Genomic DNA, 14474 nt, shown 5'->3' with positions numbered 1-14474 from the left:
AACCTTTGGCCAGTTTCTCTCATTTAGCGTTCACGACCGTCAGGTAGGACCCGAGTTGTGTCCAAAACCATTTCTTAGACTTCGAACCATTCATCGATACCACAACCACTGGCCACACAAGTACCTTAGATTTTCTTTCTTTCTTCCTCAGACGCACTATCCATTATGGCGTCCTCGACCAATATTAAGGTTGTTTGTCGGTGCGTCTTAACCTAGCTTCGGGATTCAATCAAGATGCACGAAGTATCTCCTTAATCGCCTACTGACGCGACTGAATAGGTTTCGGCCCCCAAATGCTCTCGAACTCAGAGAGGGCGGCGATATCGTAGTCGCCTTCGATGAGAATCTCCAGACCGTGCAGATGAAGAACTCACAGGCCGTTTCTGGGCCAGAGAAGGATGGATTCACATTCGACAGAGTTTTTCCGATGGGCACGAAACAACACGAAGTATTCGATTACGGTGTTAAAGAGTGAGTGGCTCCGAGAACCACGCGTCTTTGTCGTGTACCTCATCTGATTACCTCCTAATGCAGCATTGTGAAAGGTGAGAAATGGCACCCCGTCTTGTGATATCGAGTGCCTTTCATACATCGTTAAATCATTTCGTGGAAGGATGGTATTGCTAATACGGTAATCAGATGTCTTGGATGGCTACAATGGCACGGTCTTTGCATATGGCCAGACTGGTAGTGGAAAAACATTCACCATGATGGCACGTTCAATTCATATCATCTTAAATTTCACTCCTGATTTTTGTTCCCTAGGGCGCGGACATTGACTCATCGGATCTCAAGGGAATTATACCCCGCATCACGGAACAGATTTTTAAATCAATCGTAGAATCGGACTCTCACCTTGAATATGTCGTCAAGGTATCCTACTTGGAGATCTACCTTGAACGCATACGCGACCTCCTTGCCCGTAAGATCTCGAATTCTTCCCTGTGAATCCAGTGATGAAATCCACTTCAGCCCAAAATGACAACCTCCAGGTACACGAAGAAAAATCAAGAGGCGTGTATGTAAAGAATCTTTCGGATTATTATGTTAGCAGTGCTCGTGAGGTCTACGAGATAATGAGACAGGGAGGGGCCGCGAGAGTCGTCACTTCGACCAGTAAGTGTCTCCTCATGTCGTGGCGTTAACTTCTAAGCCACTCGTAACGGCAGACATGAACGCTGAATCTTCGCGGTCGCATTCCATTTTTCTCATCACGATCCAGCAACGCAATACCGAAACTGGGGCTCAGAAGAGTGGCAACCTGTACCTTGTCGACCTTGCCGGATCCGAGAAAGTGGGAAAGACAGGTGCTTCGGGACAAACTCTGGAAGAAGCAAAGAAGATCAACAAGTCACTTTCTGCTCTCGGCATGGTCATAAATGCCCTGACGGACTCGAAGGTACGTAAGAGCGCGTACAAGAGGATCCTTCTTCCCCCTTTTTGTGGTAGGAGTTCATGATAATTAATTTACCTCCTAGGTTAAACACATTCCGTATCGTGATTCGAAACTCACCCGTATACTGCAAGAGTCTCTCGGTGGTAACTCGCGCACGACGTTGATCATCAACTGCTCGCCTTCACAATACAACGAGTCTGAAACGCTTTCGACTCTCCGTTTTGGTATTCGAGCCAAGTCAATCAAGAACACTGCTCGCGTCAATGCGGAGCTTTCTCCGTTGGAGCTCAAGGGTCTTCTATCAAAAGCTCAGCTTGCGAACACTAGACATCTGTCATATATTCAGTCATTAGAAGCAGAGCTTGCTATCTGGCGTGCTGGTGGCCATGTCGAACCGAGCGAGTGGACTTCCGCTGACAAGCCGACCACTGGCGCTGCTGCGGCAAAGAAAGCGACTTCATCCCCGACGCTTTCTACCACAAGAAGCATGACTCCAGTGAACCCTGTATTGGAGGGTCTCCGATCAGAGATGATCATCGATAGTCGACCGCAGACACCGACGGCCGTAGGCTTAGACAAGGATGAGCGAGAAGAATTCCTCAGGAGAGAGAACGAGCTTAGCGACCAACTTGCAGAGAGGGAGAGCCTGCTCAATGCCGCAGAGAAGCTCACCAAGGAACTTCGCGAAGAATTGGCATACCTCAAGGAGCAGGAGGCGGCAGCTTCGAAGGAGAATAAATCGATGTCGACTCAACTCAACGAGCTTCGCCTGCAAGTCGAACGTCTGGATTACGACAACAAGGAGGGCATCATAACCATAGACATCCTGAAGGAGCAGAATCAGGATGCGAAGAGTGAGTTGGAAGAGCTCAAGAAGGTCATTACCGATCTGCGCTCGACTCAAAGAGATGCATCGGCGGAGGACAAGGAGAAGCGCAAACAGGAGAAGATGGCGTTAATGATGGCTAAATTCGATGCCGTATGTTTTCGTTACTTGAAAAGTGCACGCCGCTCATTCATTAATTTGTTCATAGCAAGGCACATTTTCCGAAAAAGACGAGCAACTTCGTCAGCTTCTTGCTAAGCTTGATACTATCGACACTGCAGGCGCTCTCTCGACATTGAGCGTTGACGATGTTGTTGCTGCAAGGAGGCAGCTTACAGAAAGCCATTCACTTGTACGCGAGACGGTCGATCGCCTCCGGCAAAGCCAAGAAGAGAATGAGATGGTTACTCGTCGCAGAGACGAGCTCGAGGCTCGGTTCTTATCGCTGGAAGCTGATTATGAGGAGCTTCTTGGTGAGTGGTGAAACATTCGGGGTATCTAAACCTTACGACTATTCCTTAACAGAGAAAACCATCCATGATGAGGAGACAAGCAATGCTGACATCGTGGAGTCCATGGCCGAGTTCAAGGTGAGCTATACATGCGTCAAGAATAACCGTGTCCATTGAATGCAATCTATCGCGCAGAACAAGCTAGAGATGCAATACGCGGCTAAACGCGACGCAAACATCAGCGAAGTGGCTGATCTTAAGCAGCAATTGGAGTTGAAATCGAACGAGATTCGCACTCTTAATGCATCCATTGACAGTCTGAAGAGCGTCAATGAAGAGCTCAAGGTATGACATTTCCCGCTCTTATCCTAGCTGTGAGTTGAGCGGTCCTTTGTGTAGCGTGCGTTTGCAGTGACTTCTGCGGGCATTGAGGGAGGGAAGAATCTGGCTGAGAGCGCGCAGGACCTCGAGCGAACCCGGAAAGCAATTAACGTACAGCTGGCAGAGTTCGATGGCGTCAAGAAATCTCTCGTACGGGATCTGCAGAACCGTTGCGAGAAGGTTTGTTTTGAGATATTAAGCTTTTCTTATCTTTCTACTTATCATGCACGTGCTAGGTCGTCGAGCTTGAGATTCAATTGGATGAGATCAAAGAACAGTACAACAACGTCATTCGAAACAGTAATAGTAAAGCGCAGCAGAAGAAGATGGCATTCCTGGAGCGGAACTTGGAGCAATTAACGTTAGTTCAGAAACAGGTGGGTCCAGATCTCACCCCAGGTACATATTTTGCGAGCTCAATTACTTTCGCAGCTCGTCGACCAGAACTCGGCGTTGAAAAAGGAGGCTGGAATCGCTGAGCGAAAATTACTCGCGCGAAATGAGCGGATACAGAACTTGGAAACTCTCTTACAGGACGCTGACCGTCGGCTAGCTATCCAAAACCAGAAGTTTGAAACACAGCTGCAATCAGTTAAGGAGCGACTAGAGCAGGCACGAGGTAAGCCGAATAACGACATGGTTGCGTTGATGCCATCTCAACGCCAGCATATGTAGCCCAGAAGACTTCAAGTCCAATAAACTTTGGGCGTATTGCCAAGCCACTGCGGGGTGGCGGGGGTTCTGCAGCAACGCCTGGACCTGTTGCCACACCTGTACCTGTTTCAAGCGGTGCACCGTCAGGAAACTCTTTAACTCGCATCCAGAACGAGGACGGAAGGTAAATTTTGATACTGTAATGGTTGTCTCAGATTGCTAACTTGGCGTCTAATCTTGCGTTCGCGGTGCCGACAGTGGAGGTTAGTACCATCAATTAGGTCACTGCTTGGCACTTAAGATACTAACGGATCATTTGCAGCAAAGCGTGCATCATGGTTCTTCAATCCTCGGGGGAGTTAGACGCTTTGGATTTATACCTCGACTGTTTTGTATCTGTTTCACATTGCATCTATCATCTCATCGTTTTTAATAATGCATTCTTTGCCTGACCTAAAGTTGTCAGTTAAATATCGAAAGATAAGCTATATACATCTATATACTTTTCTGGCTGTGCATGCGAAGACGTCAATAGTGTCAGGTGGCTGTCCCTGGGGAGGAAGAAAAGTTGCGTGTGCAGGGCTGTGGTGTGTCACGCTTTGCAGCACTCAATCGAACTGCCCTCGCAGCTAATGAACACCGAGTAGTACGCTGGGGGGCACAACTTATTCTGGTCGGTTACCACGGTCCGTTTGTAACGGAACCGATCGATGATAGTTGTGGAGGTTCAGTAAGCGGAATGGAGGTATTCTGGCGCTTCTTTCGCAAGAAGCAGGGATGTGATTGTCAAAGGAAGTCAAGAACGATCAGAATTTGGGACGGTGCCGTTGAGTTCTACTCAAAAAAATTTCATCGGGAATAGGCGAATGAGCGGGGACCTGTGATGGCTGTGTGTAAATGTTCCATTATGAGGGTCCATTCGTCGTGAATCACGCTAATATTTTATTTGCCCTAGATTTTTGGATAAACAGGTAGAAGCCCTACAGCTGTGCAAGTGAGCCTGCCGAGCGGAACCATTTGCCCGTTGTAAGTAACGGAACCAAAAATCACCAGCCTACCCCTTCAGTATTAGTCGTGGTAGAAATAAACTATCCCTGAGCGCATCTCGATCGTTCGGTTTTTCGTCTTACGCGCGCCTGACTTTAACGGGGGACGTGTCTTCTTCTCGTTCTCTTCATCTACTAGCTTACCTGGGGTTTTGGAGTAGACCATACCTGCTGCTGTCGTATATCTTTTGGTAGGTTGTTGATCCGCACTCGTTCATTGATTCACGCGTCATGTTCAAATGGTTCACATCGTGGCCTATTTACGACAAATATCCTGCACTCGCGACTCATACAGGCGCGTTTGTCCCGTTCTCCGTTCCGGTTTTTTACTTGTAACTGGGTCGAAACGTGTTTCATTGCATAACTGAAGCCTTTTTCAGCTAATTCGTTTGCACAATTCCACTTAAAACTCTATAATCTGCTCTTCGCTGTTTTCTGCTTCTTCTGTGAGTTACCACCTCGGTTTTCTACCATCATCCCTTTAACTTACCGGACCTAGCACGCAAATCATTTTCCTCCTGCAGTCTGTCATGTCAACTCATCCCGGAGACACTTCTCGGAAGCCATCAGGTTCATCCACGCGCTCCTCTGGGCACTCTCCTTCAGCTTCCCCGAATAACGTATGCTCATAGCTTTCTGGCTTGATTGATTCTTACCAAGGCACAGTCACAGAGGAACCTGACTCCGACAACAGCAAACATGTTTGGCGTCACGATAGCCGGGGCCTCCGGTCTCAAGGGTCTCAACTCAGGTTGGCAGGTGGGCGGAACAACCTGCGAAGCTGTCCCTTTTACTTACGTGATGTCATTCTAGGTATGGGGATCAACGACACCAGCGTCCAAGAGGAATGCGTCGATATCCTCCGCTGCTAGTGTGACCGATCTCTCACCATCCCAGGCTGAGAGTGGTTACCGTGGAAATCTGGGAGAAAGCTGGAGTGCACCAAGGCCGACCAGCGGAACCTGGGATGAGCTGAGTGGAAGCCCTCAAAAGAAAGAGTTCTCGCAGTTGGTTAGTCAGTTCTTTCACAGCATTTTTTTGCCATTCAGCATTCAATAGGACACTAATTCCCCCTTGTCTCTGCATCATGCTCGGCAGAGGCAAGCAACCGCAGCGCAAGCAGCCGCGTTGTCAGGCCCAAGAATTGTATGTGTTCCTAATCAATCTCAAGGGCGTGCTAACAGATCTCTCAAGGACGATCGCTCCTCGGCAAAGCCCGGACAATTCTCTCCTCAAAGGTTCGACAATGCTCTCGGAAAGGAAACTGGAGTCTCCAATAGATATGCAGCTTCTTCGAATGCATCGGGCTATGGATCGTCTGCCTTCGGTGGTCAAAATGGTGGCTTTGACTCCATGCAGGTGTCTTCAGTTGTTGAAAACGAATTGTCTATGGGTCTGAGAGGGATGGCAGTCGAGGACGATCACGTCAGCGGCCAATACCGTCACCAAACCGCCTCTTCACCGTCCAACGCTGTTGCTTCTCATTCCCCTGCTGCTCCCCAGGTGCGACCACCCCCACAGATGGTTCAAGGACGTCCCCCGTATGGTAGTTACCCCCAGGCCGATTATTCGTCGTATTATACCAACGGCGCCACACGCGACCCTTACATGGATTATGGATATGGATACAGTACCCCGACGGACCCTTCACTCTACCCTTCATCTGCTGGGATGAATAATACTTCCGCGGCAAGCCTATACCCTGGCGTATCACCACAGCCGTTACACCATAATGCTCCCACTGGCCAACAGTCCAGTATATACTACGACTATTCAGCCTCCGCGCGAACTCCCTCGCAATATTACTACCCCGCGCATCAACCAATAATGTATCCAACCATGCCTCCGCTCTCTCCGATGCCAACTCCTCAGCTCAGCGCTGCCGCGCCCGCCAGTGGTATGCCCGACAAGAAACAGGTAGGTTTTTTTATTTACGTTAGATTGTATCTAGGGCGCTGCTGACCCTTCAACCTTAGTATGGACTGCAACAACAGGTGGCCTTTCAAAACATTCTGCGCCCCGCCATGATCTCATATACTCCCCATCAGGGTTATGCTGCTGATTATGGTGCCCAGCTCCCCTTCATGATTCCTAATGGCGCTATGTATAGTCATACTGCTCACGGAATACCGTTTTATCATCAAAACTTACGCCCCGGGCGGCGCCAGGATGCAAATGACGTTGGTTCGGCTTTGCGCAGTCCTTTGTTGGACGAGTTCAGAGCGAACAAAGCGCGCAAATGGGAGCTTAGGGTGTGTTCGATTTAATCATGGCGATCAGCAAACTGATCAAATCTTAGGATATCTATAGCTATATTGTCGAGTTTAGTGGTGATCAACATGGATCTCGCTTCATTCAACAGAAGCTTGAGACAGCTACCTCGGAGGAGAAACAAGGTGTCTTCGATGAAATCGTCCCTGACAATGCCTTGCAGCTCATTCAGGATGTATTTGGTAACTATGTATGTTCATGGCACTATATTTCGCTTGCTATCACATCTGACGGTCTCTATAGGTCATCCAAAAGCTATTTGAGCACGGGACGCAAGTTCAAAAGACTGTTCTCGCCAACACGATGGAGGGTCATATTCTACCACTGTCACTACAGATGTATGGCTGTCGTGTTGTGCAGAAGGTCTGCATACACGTTCGCAGATTCTTGCCGTGTCTAATTCAAATTTGTTAGGCGGTAGAATTCATCCTCCCAGATCAGCAGGCGTCATTCGTCAGGGAACTGGATCCGCATGTACTTAAATGCGTAAAGGATGCGAACGGCAACCACGTTAGCACGCGCCTTACATTTTAAATGCTTTAGGCTAATGTATCCGCAGGTCATCCAAAAGTTGATCGAACGCGTGTCGCACGAGCGACTGGGCTTCGTCAACTCATTCAGGGGTAACGTTTATGACCTCTCCACGCATCCATATGGGTGTCGTGTATTGCAACGATGCTTTGAGCACCTACCTGAAGAGACAACACGTCCTCTCATGGATGAACTGCATAAGTATATGATCAATCTGATGCAGGATCAATTCGGGGTATGTCCTCGCCATTGTTAGATTTTTGCCTGTTGCTCATGAGTTATGAAAGAACTACGTTGTTCAATTTGTGCTCGAGCAAGGCAAGCCTCAAGATCGGAATCAAGTCATTGCCAAACTTCGTGGTCAGATGTTGAATATGGCTCGCCATAAGTTCGCATCAAACGTCTGTGAGAAGGCTCTCGTTACCGCCGGTATTGAGGAACGTCGTATCCTTATCGATGAGATCATCATGCCGAAGACCGATGGTGTCAGCCCAATTGTGTCCATGATGAAGGACCAATTTGCCAGTACGTTGCTATGTTGGTATATTAAAATTCTAATTACTGACCGCTCATGTAGACTACGTCCTTCAGCGGGCACTAACTGTGGCAGAACCCGATCAGAAGGAGATTCTGATTGCTAAGATCCGTCCTCAGCTCGTTAGCATGCGCAGATACTCGAGCGCTTACAGCAAGCATCTTATTTCCAGTATGTTGATGAAATACAACCGAGATAAATGAAATATTATCTGACCAACGCCCAATAGTTGAACGTCTTCTAGAGCGCACGATTAATGCCTCAAAGGCCTCGGATAAACCTGCGGACTACCCCTCACTATTGCACAAGCCAGTCAACTAATAGCGTGCTCTACGACCATTTTTTTTCTTCTTGCTTTACTCCCTATTTCCTCTTCGCTCCACTCGCAATGCTATGGTATATTCGCATCAATTTTTCCTCATTCCGCAATCACTCACCACGATTATCCACGCAATCAACATTATTAATTGCACACTCTTTACATTCATTCAGTATGATATTTGCATTCACTGCTTCTTCGCTGTCGATATTCAAACTTTCATGTCGCTATCATCTTTGTCGTCATTTTTTCCCAGCCGTGGTACATATCGATCGTATAGATACCTGAGCACACCAGTTATAATCATCATGGATTTTGTCTTGTTACTCGGATGAACTAATGATCCCGCGGATAGGTTGAAAGTAAACGGTGACAAACAGGAGTATTATTAGTCGTGCTAAAGTAGGCACTACCGTCACGTCGCCAAGCGCAAAAGCTTTCAGTCAGTACCCTGCCTTTCTCAAGACCACGAGCTCTACTGGCCTGCAGGACAGAAACGTTGCAAACATGAGTACTGTGGAAGCTGCAGCTTCGCTATTTGGTTCAGATGGCGATTCTGGGCCGGATCCGTTTGCGGTTATTGGCAATGAGGAGACTGACACGACACCACCTGCCGGGTTGACGGTACATGAGCATGGACAGCATGATTCTGCTTCTTATTCATCTGACATGGGCCAGGACGCTTCCAGCTTGTTCGCTGAAGAAATTCCCCAGGGCGTTCAGCCTTTTGAACAAGATCCTTGGTCAGTTGCTGTGGACCACGATGTCAGTGTTCCCGTAGACCAGGTTCCTGACAACTCGCAATACTCTGCTACCGGTTACGAACAGTCTCAAGAGCGGTCCTCTCCGTCTGGTTACTCCACAACTCAACCGCAGGCCTCATATGTCCAACAACCAGGTGTGTCGGCTGTGTAAATTTATTGCGTCTGCAGTGTTAATTTGTTACAGTACAAGGAAGTCATAGTGCCAGCGGTGCAGCGAGTGCTTATCACCAGTACACACCAGAATCAACTGCCAATTCCTCACAATACGGCGGGAGTCAATATCTGAGCCAACCATATGCGCCGGTACATGGCAGCTACGATCATTACAAGCTCACCGCTAATACCGCACCAACTCGCGCATCGCAACCACCTGCTGCACCCGCCGACTCTCAAACAGCATACGAGCCCTATAACCCTATGACACGTTCGGTTTCTCAACCTTATTCGTCGTCTGCGTACGCTGCACCTCCTAAACCAGCTTCTCCTAGCATCCCTCCCCCTCCTGCACAGGTTCCTCCCGCGATGTCGGCTGCATCTTATCGTCCACAGAAGTCGAATGCGTATGACCCCCCTCTTCCTCCTCCGAAGGTGTCAAAGCGTGCTGTGAGCGCACGCGCACCGGCCTTGGGACAGTATCCATCGTATGGCCAGCCCTCGCCAGTCCCCCCTGTACCCGCTGTACCCGCTGCTCTCCCTCCCCCCTCTGACAGTACTCGGTACGGCAGCCTCTCCGGTAACGTGACACAACCTCCAATTTCCCATGCACCTCCGCGAGCGCAAGTGACACGTCAGCTTACAGGCGCCTTGGGTGTTACCTCGCCACCCGAGTTTTCACAACAGCTCCCTCAACCGTCTGCTGATCATTACGCGCAACGTGGGATATCACACACGGACGCTCACACATCCCCATTGGTTGCCCCTCCTCCACACAGGAATTCCCCGACACTTCCACAAAACTCTTATACACAGGAATTACTTGATGAAGCACCTACTCCTAAACAAGGTTCATCCAGCTCATTTACGGAGTGTATGCCAGTTGCATCCCCTTCCACTGAGACATATCCGCTGCCAAGTCATGACCTGCACTTAGAGAGTCGTGCTTACACATCTGATGATATGCCCTGGGACGACCCGGAAAGTCTGCAGACTGAGGCTATTGAGACGACATCATCTTCTCTCCATGCCGTTCAAGATCCTTATACGCCTCCACTTCCTGCAGAGCACGGAGGTTTGGATGGTTCCACGAAGCCGCATAGCAGCCCACCTTCTTCCTCACCTAGAGGCAAGGTGCATCAACACCAAGACACGATGATAATACGAGGCTCAATGCTACGACGATCCCCTTCTCATTCCAGAGATGGATCTAACGGTTCAAATGTATCATCCCTGCGTAGTCCGGTAAAGAGGGTTTCCTCTCCTTTACGCAACGCTTTCAATTCCGGTGAACAGGATATGTATCCTGGTCCTCCCCATCCGGCTTCTGCATATGAGCCATCACAATATACCGCGCCCAACAGAGCGACATCTCCTAGTTCGGTTCGCTCGTTCGCAAGCCATGCAGGATCTGTCAAGAGTGCCTACAGCTCGACAGCTCCAACTGCAGTGAGCAGTTACGAGCCCAGATTGCATGCCACGTATGAGAGGACTTCATCCCCCGTCTTCCATCATTCGCGTCAGACCTCTCCGGCCCCTGATCCATATGCGCTTACCAAGAATGTTGTGGCTCTGGTTCAGTCCGAAAATCGTGATCGTTCGGGTTCTAATGGATCCTTGCATTCCACGGCCTCCATGTCTATGGGAATCCCCTCTCAGCGCGAAGTTAACGGGTTTGTTTCTAAGCCTCGTCCTGGTGAACCAAGCTCGTACGGCGCAGTGTCTGCGTATAGTCAGGAGCTTCTCATTTCACCTGCGGTTCGCCCTCCATATGCACCCTCCCCTTCTCTCTTAGGCTCAAACGATCCTTTGGGTCGGACATCTACGCGAGCTCCAGTGATCAGTTTTGGTTTTGGTGGCAAGATGATTACGTGTTTCCACAGCTCCCCTGACCTTATCACTGGATATGACGTTGCGTTGTCGTCTCGTCATTCGACAGATGTGCGTGTACGCGTGTTGCACAAACTTCTCCCCGAATTTGCGCTTGAACCTTCTGCCGCTACTTATCCTGGTCCTTTGTTTTCTGACCCTGGTACACCTGTCAGTATCGTGCGCACTGGGGCGTCATCTCAGGTGAAAACGAAGAAGGCACGCGTCGTCAAGTATCTGGAGGATCGGATTGGAGAAATTTCACGTGGGACAACGTATATGTCAGACGGAACCGAGAAACAGCGTACTGAGGGAAAGTTGGTTCTGGTCAAGCTGCTCAAGATCATGGTTGAGAATGATGGTGCACTGTCGGGAAGGTCTGTCACCAAACCATGGATAGGCAACCTTAACTAATATTTCATTTCAGTACTCACATTGACTCAGCTGTAAGAACGGCACTGCTTCCTCGCATTGCCGCATCTGAGGGTGGTGAGATCTCGACGCCGGGTTTTGCTTCTTGTATGCCCAATACCCTTGGTACGATTCCTGGCTCCAACGGTGGTCACCCTGGCACGAGTGAGACACCCATCTCAGTTTCTGTGGTCCTTCCATCCGCATTAGACAAGATACAGGAATTCCTTGTGAGAGGTGAAAGGAGACAAGCTTATCACTATGCGCTGGATGAGAAACTGTGGGCACACGCGATGGTCATCGCAAGCAGCATCGACAAGGAGGCTTGGAAGGATGTTGTCAATGAATTCCTCAAGGGAGAGTTAGGCGTTCATGATGCACAGCGGACGGTCTTTGTTGGACGAGGAAAAGAACCAGTTCCTCCTCCCAGTAACGGAAGGGAATGGCTTCGTGTAGTCTACAGTCTATTCTCTGGTCAGGGACCAACTGCTGGTTAGTGATCATTTTCCGAGCTGAATCTTCTGATATGAAACTACTTGATAAACAGTCCAGGAACTGATTCCCACCAATCTACTCGCGAGAACGACGGCTACATTGCAAGTCCCTACACCGGCTGTTGTGCACACCACGCCAATGTCGCCTAGTTTTCCTTCACCAGCGATGGCAGCACAGATCCCTGCCAATGCTTTGTTGAAGTGGCCAGAGCTTGTGGCATCAATGATCTCCAGTCCTCTGTCTCCTGAGTGGTCGGCAACCCTGACAGCACTGGGTGACTACCTTGTATCGCATCAACAGATCGAAGCTGCGCATGTATGGTAATTGTATAATTCTTGCACCTGTCTTTCCTGCGCTAAGATCATTTGTCAGTTACTTGCTCTCTCCTCAGACTTCCCCAATAGGGGGCATTGGGAGTCCATCGGGTCGAATTGTCCTTATTGGCTCGAGGAATCCACACGCGTGGCTCTCATTCTATAAAGACACTGACCCCATCATTCTGTCCGAAATCGCCGAGTTCGCCTTCTCGCTGAAGAGCGTCACGAAGGGACAAGAACCATTCCACGGTCTGCCGCATTTACAGGCATACAAGCTTATCAGGGCCTCGTACCTCGCAGAGATCGGCGAGATACAGGCAGCTAGTAGGTGGGTCGGATCTTCTAGCGCGATTCTGCATCTTCTTGATCAATGAACTACAGATATTGCGAGGCAATTACCGCTGCAATGACACATCCATCACACTATCTCAATTCCGTCCTTATCGAGCAGTTGAAAGGCTTAACGGATCGCTTGATCGGTACTCCACAAATGGCAAAGAGCGGATCTTGGATAGGTGGGAAGGTGAACAAACCTAGTCTTGACAGTATCGGTAGTTGGCTTGAGGGACGCTTGACAAAGTTCATCGCTGGAGAAGGGGACGAACCCCCGCCTCCGCCAGTACCGTCTAAGAGTCAGGTGTCATCTCTAGGACCTTTCTCTCACTTTAGCGAGATTTCATCAGCGACAACCTCTGCCAGTCCGTCGCCTCCCCCGGGGGTGATGAACCAGTATTCGATGTCAGGTGTACCGCCTCCCCGCAGACCCGGTTCCGCAATGGCAGTTTCCACTTCTCATTCTCATGTGCCTATTGATCGTGCCTCATCTGCCATGGACTATTACACACGGAAGTCGTCGTCGCCAGCTCCTCCCTTGACTGCGCCTTTGCACCCACCACGATCAGCATACCCTTACTCCGCACATGGCTCAGGTATGAATGGGCATCCGATGACAAATGGCTATGCCCCTGCCTATGGAGAACCGTTGTCACGAAAACCCTCGTTGGAGATGACTGCCGAGGAGGGCCCCGAGCAACAACAGCAGGAGGCAGGATGGTGGTCTGCCCTCAACAATTCGGACTCTGGCCCCACACCGACCACGGCCACTTTTCACTCAGTCGATCATTTCCGGGCTTCGTCTGATGGTTTCATCTCCTTGATGGACGACCCCGGGTTGGCTGCGGCTCCCAGCACATCCATGTCGAATCGCCAGCCGCAACCAAGCTTAGAGGATGGGGACGATGACGAGGATTTGGGCTTTGGCAACAACGCCAACAGACGTGAACGTCGTCAGGAAGCAACTGAATCTGGAAGCAGTGAAAAACTTGCCACGCCTGCAGAGGACATCAAGAAAACGGAGGAAACGAAAGGTCAGTTGTGGTTACCTCTTCGTCACAACATTGTTAATAACTGTTGTTGCCAGCCAACAATCCGCCAGCGACGGCTTCAGCGGCACCAAGCTCTTGGCTGGGTCGGTTCTGGAGGCGTTCTGAAACAGCCCCTGGTCCTATCAAGGCCAGTCTTGGGCAAGAGTCGGCTTTCTATTACGACAAAGACCTCAAGCGTTGGGTAAACAAGAAGGTATGTGACCAGTGCTATTAAGATGTATAATGTCACTCAAACACTTGTCAGGCTGGTGCTGAAACCACACAGCCAGCTGCACCACCCCCACCTCCTTCAAGAGCACAGACAGCCTCACCAGCGCGAGCAAGTGCTCCACTTCCTCATGCCAACGGTGCAAGTTCAGCACCTCAGCCAGCCCGATCTGCTTCGGCTATTGATTTGAGCACATCTCCTACTGCTAAGCCACCCATGCGGGTGCGTTCGAATCTTGCTCCCGCTGAAGCAACATCTCTCCCCAATACACCAGCGCCATCGACTCCCACGACACCTCTTCCACCACCTAGTCGCCCACGCTCGCAAGCCACCAAACGCAATGTACGAAACCGCTATGTTGATGTTTTCCAACAGCAAGAGAATGCTTCGTAGATCACTCATACGGATCTTATCATAGAAATCATTACATCAATTTATTCTGGATATCTTGTGGCTTTTAT

The 14474-nt window shown here is 49.7% G+C and overlaps 4 protein-coding genes across 4 annotated transcripts; all 4 read left to right on the top strand.

Annotated features, from left to right (window-relative positions):
- Positions 1-8: 8 nt before the first annotated feature.
- Positions 9-3897, top strand: BJ212DRAFT_1572723 (kinesin heavy chain; the record flags this gene model as incomplete). The annotated part of the gene is made up of 15 exons (XM_041342078.1): positions 9-200; positions 280-471; positions 535-545; positions 640-713; positions 766-922; positions 973-1116; positions 1170-1399; positions 1479-2375; positions 2431-2695; positions 2748-2812; positions 2870-3019; positions 3074-3235; positions 3292-3432; positions 3488-3674; positions 3722-3897. The coding sequence occupies exons 1-15, from the start codon at positions 166-168 to the stop codon at positions 3895-3897; spliced, it is 2886 nt and encodes a 961-aa protein (XP_041200113.1). The 5' UTR covers positions 9-165.
- A 1557-nt stretch (positions 3898-5454) lies between these two features.
- Positions 5455-6817, top strand: BJ212DRAFT_1493365 (uncharacterized protein; the record flags this gene model as incomplete). Its single annotated transcript, XM_041341508.1, has 5 exons — positions 5455-5514; positions 5569-5766; positions 5815-5901; positions 5950-6652; positions 6732-6817. The coding sequence occupies 5 exons, from the start codon at positions 5455-5457 to the stop codon at positions 6815-6817; spliced, it is 1134 nt and encodes a 377-aa protein (XP_041200112.1).
- Positions 6818-6857: 40 nt separating this feature from the next.
- BJ212DRAFT_1256718 (armadillo-type protein) lies at positions 6858-8413 on the top strand (the record flags this gene model as incomplete). Its single annotated transcript, XM_041329808.1, has 8 exons — positions 6858-7007; positions 7055-7216; positions 7270-7389; positions 7441-7536; positions 7586-7792; positions 7845-8082; positions 8135-8263; positions 8322-8413. The coding sequence occupies 8 exons, from the start codon at positions 6858-6860 to the stop codon at positions 8411-8413; spliced, it is 1194 nt and encodes a 397-aa protein (XP_041200111.1).
- Positions 8414-8918: 505 nt separating this feature from the next.
- BJ212DRAFT_1474432 (Sec23-binding domain of Sec16-domain-containing protein) lies at positions 8919-14406 on the top strand (the record flags this gene model as incomplete). Its single annotated transcript, XM_041339089.1, has 8 exons — positions 8919-9309; positions 9360-11574; positions 11625-12100; positions 12156-12423; positions 12476-12748; positions 12802-13787; positions 13841-13998; positions 14050-14406. The coding sequence occupies 8 exons, from the start codon at positions 8919-8921 to the stop codon at positions 14404-14406; spliced, it is 5124 nt and encodes a 1707-aa protein (XP_041200110.1).
- Positions 14407-14474: the final 68 nt, after the last annotated feature.

Source organism: Suillus subaureus, assembly GCF_016647635.1.
Source record: "Suillus subaureus strain MN1 chromosome Unknown BJ212scaffold_1, whole genome shotgun sequence".
Taxonomy (NCBI): Eukaryota; Fungi; Basidiomycota; class Agaricomycetes; order Boletales; family Suillaceae; genus Suillus; species Suillus subaureus.
The sequence above is the reverse complement of the archived record's forward strand: the minus strand, read 5'-3'. Positions and strand labels throughout refer to the sequence as shown.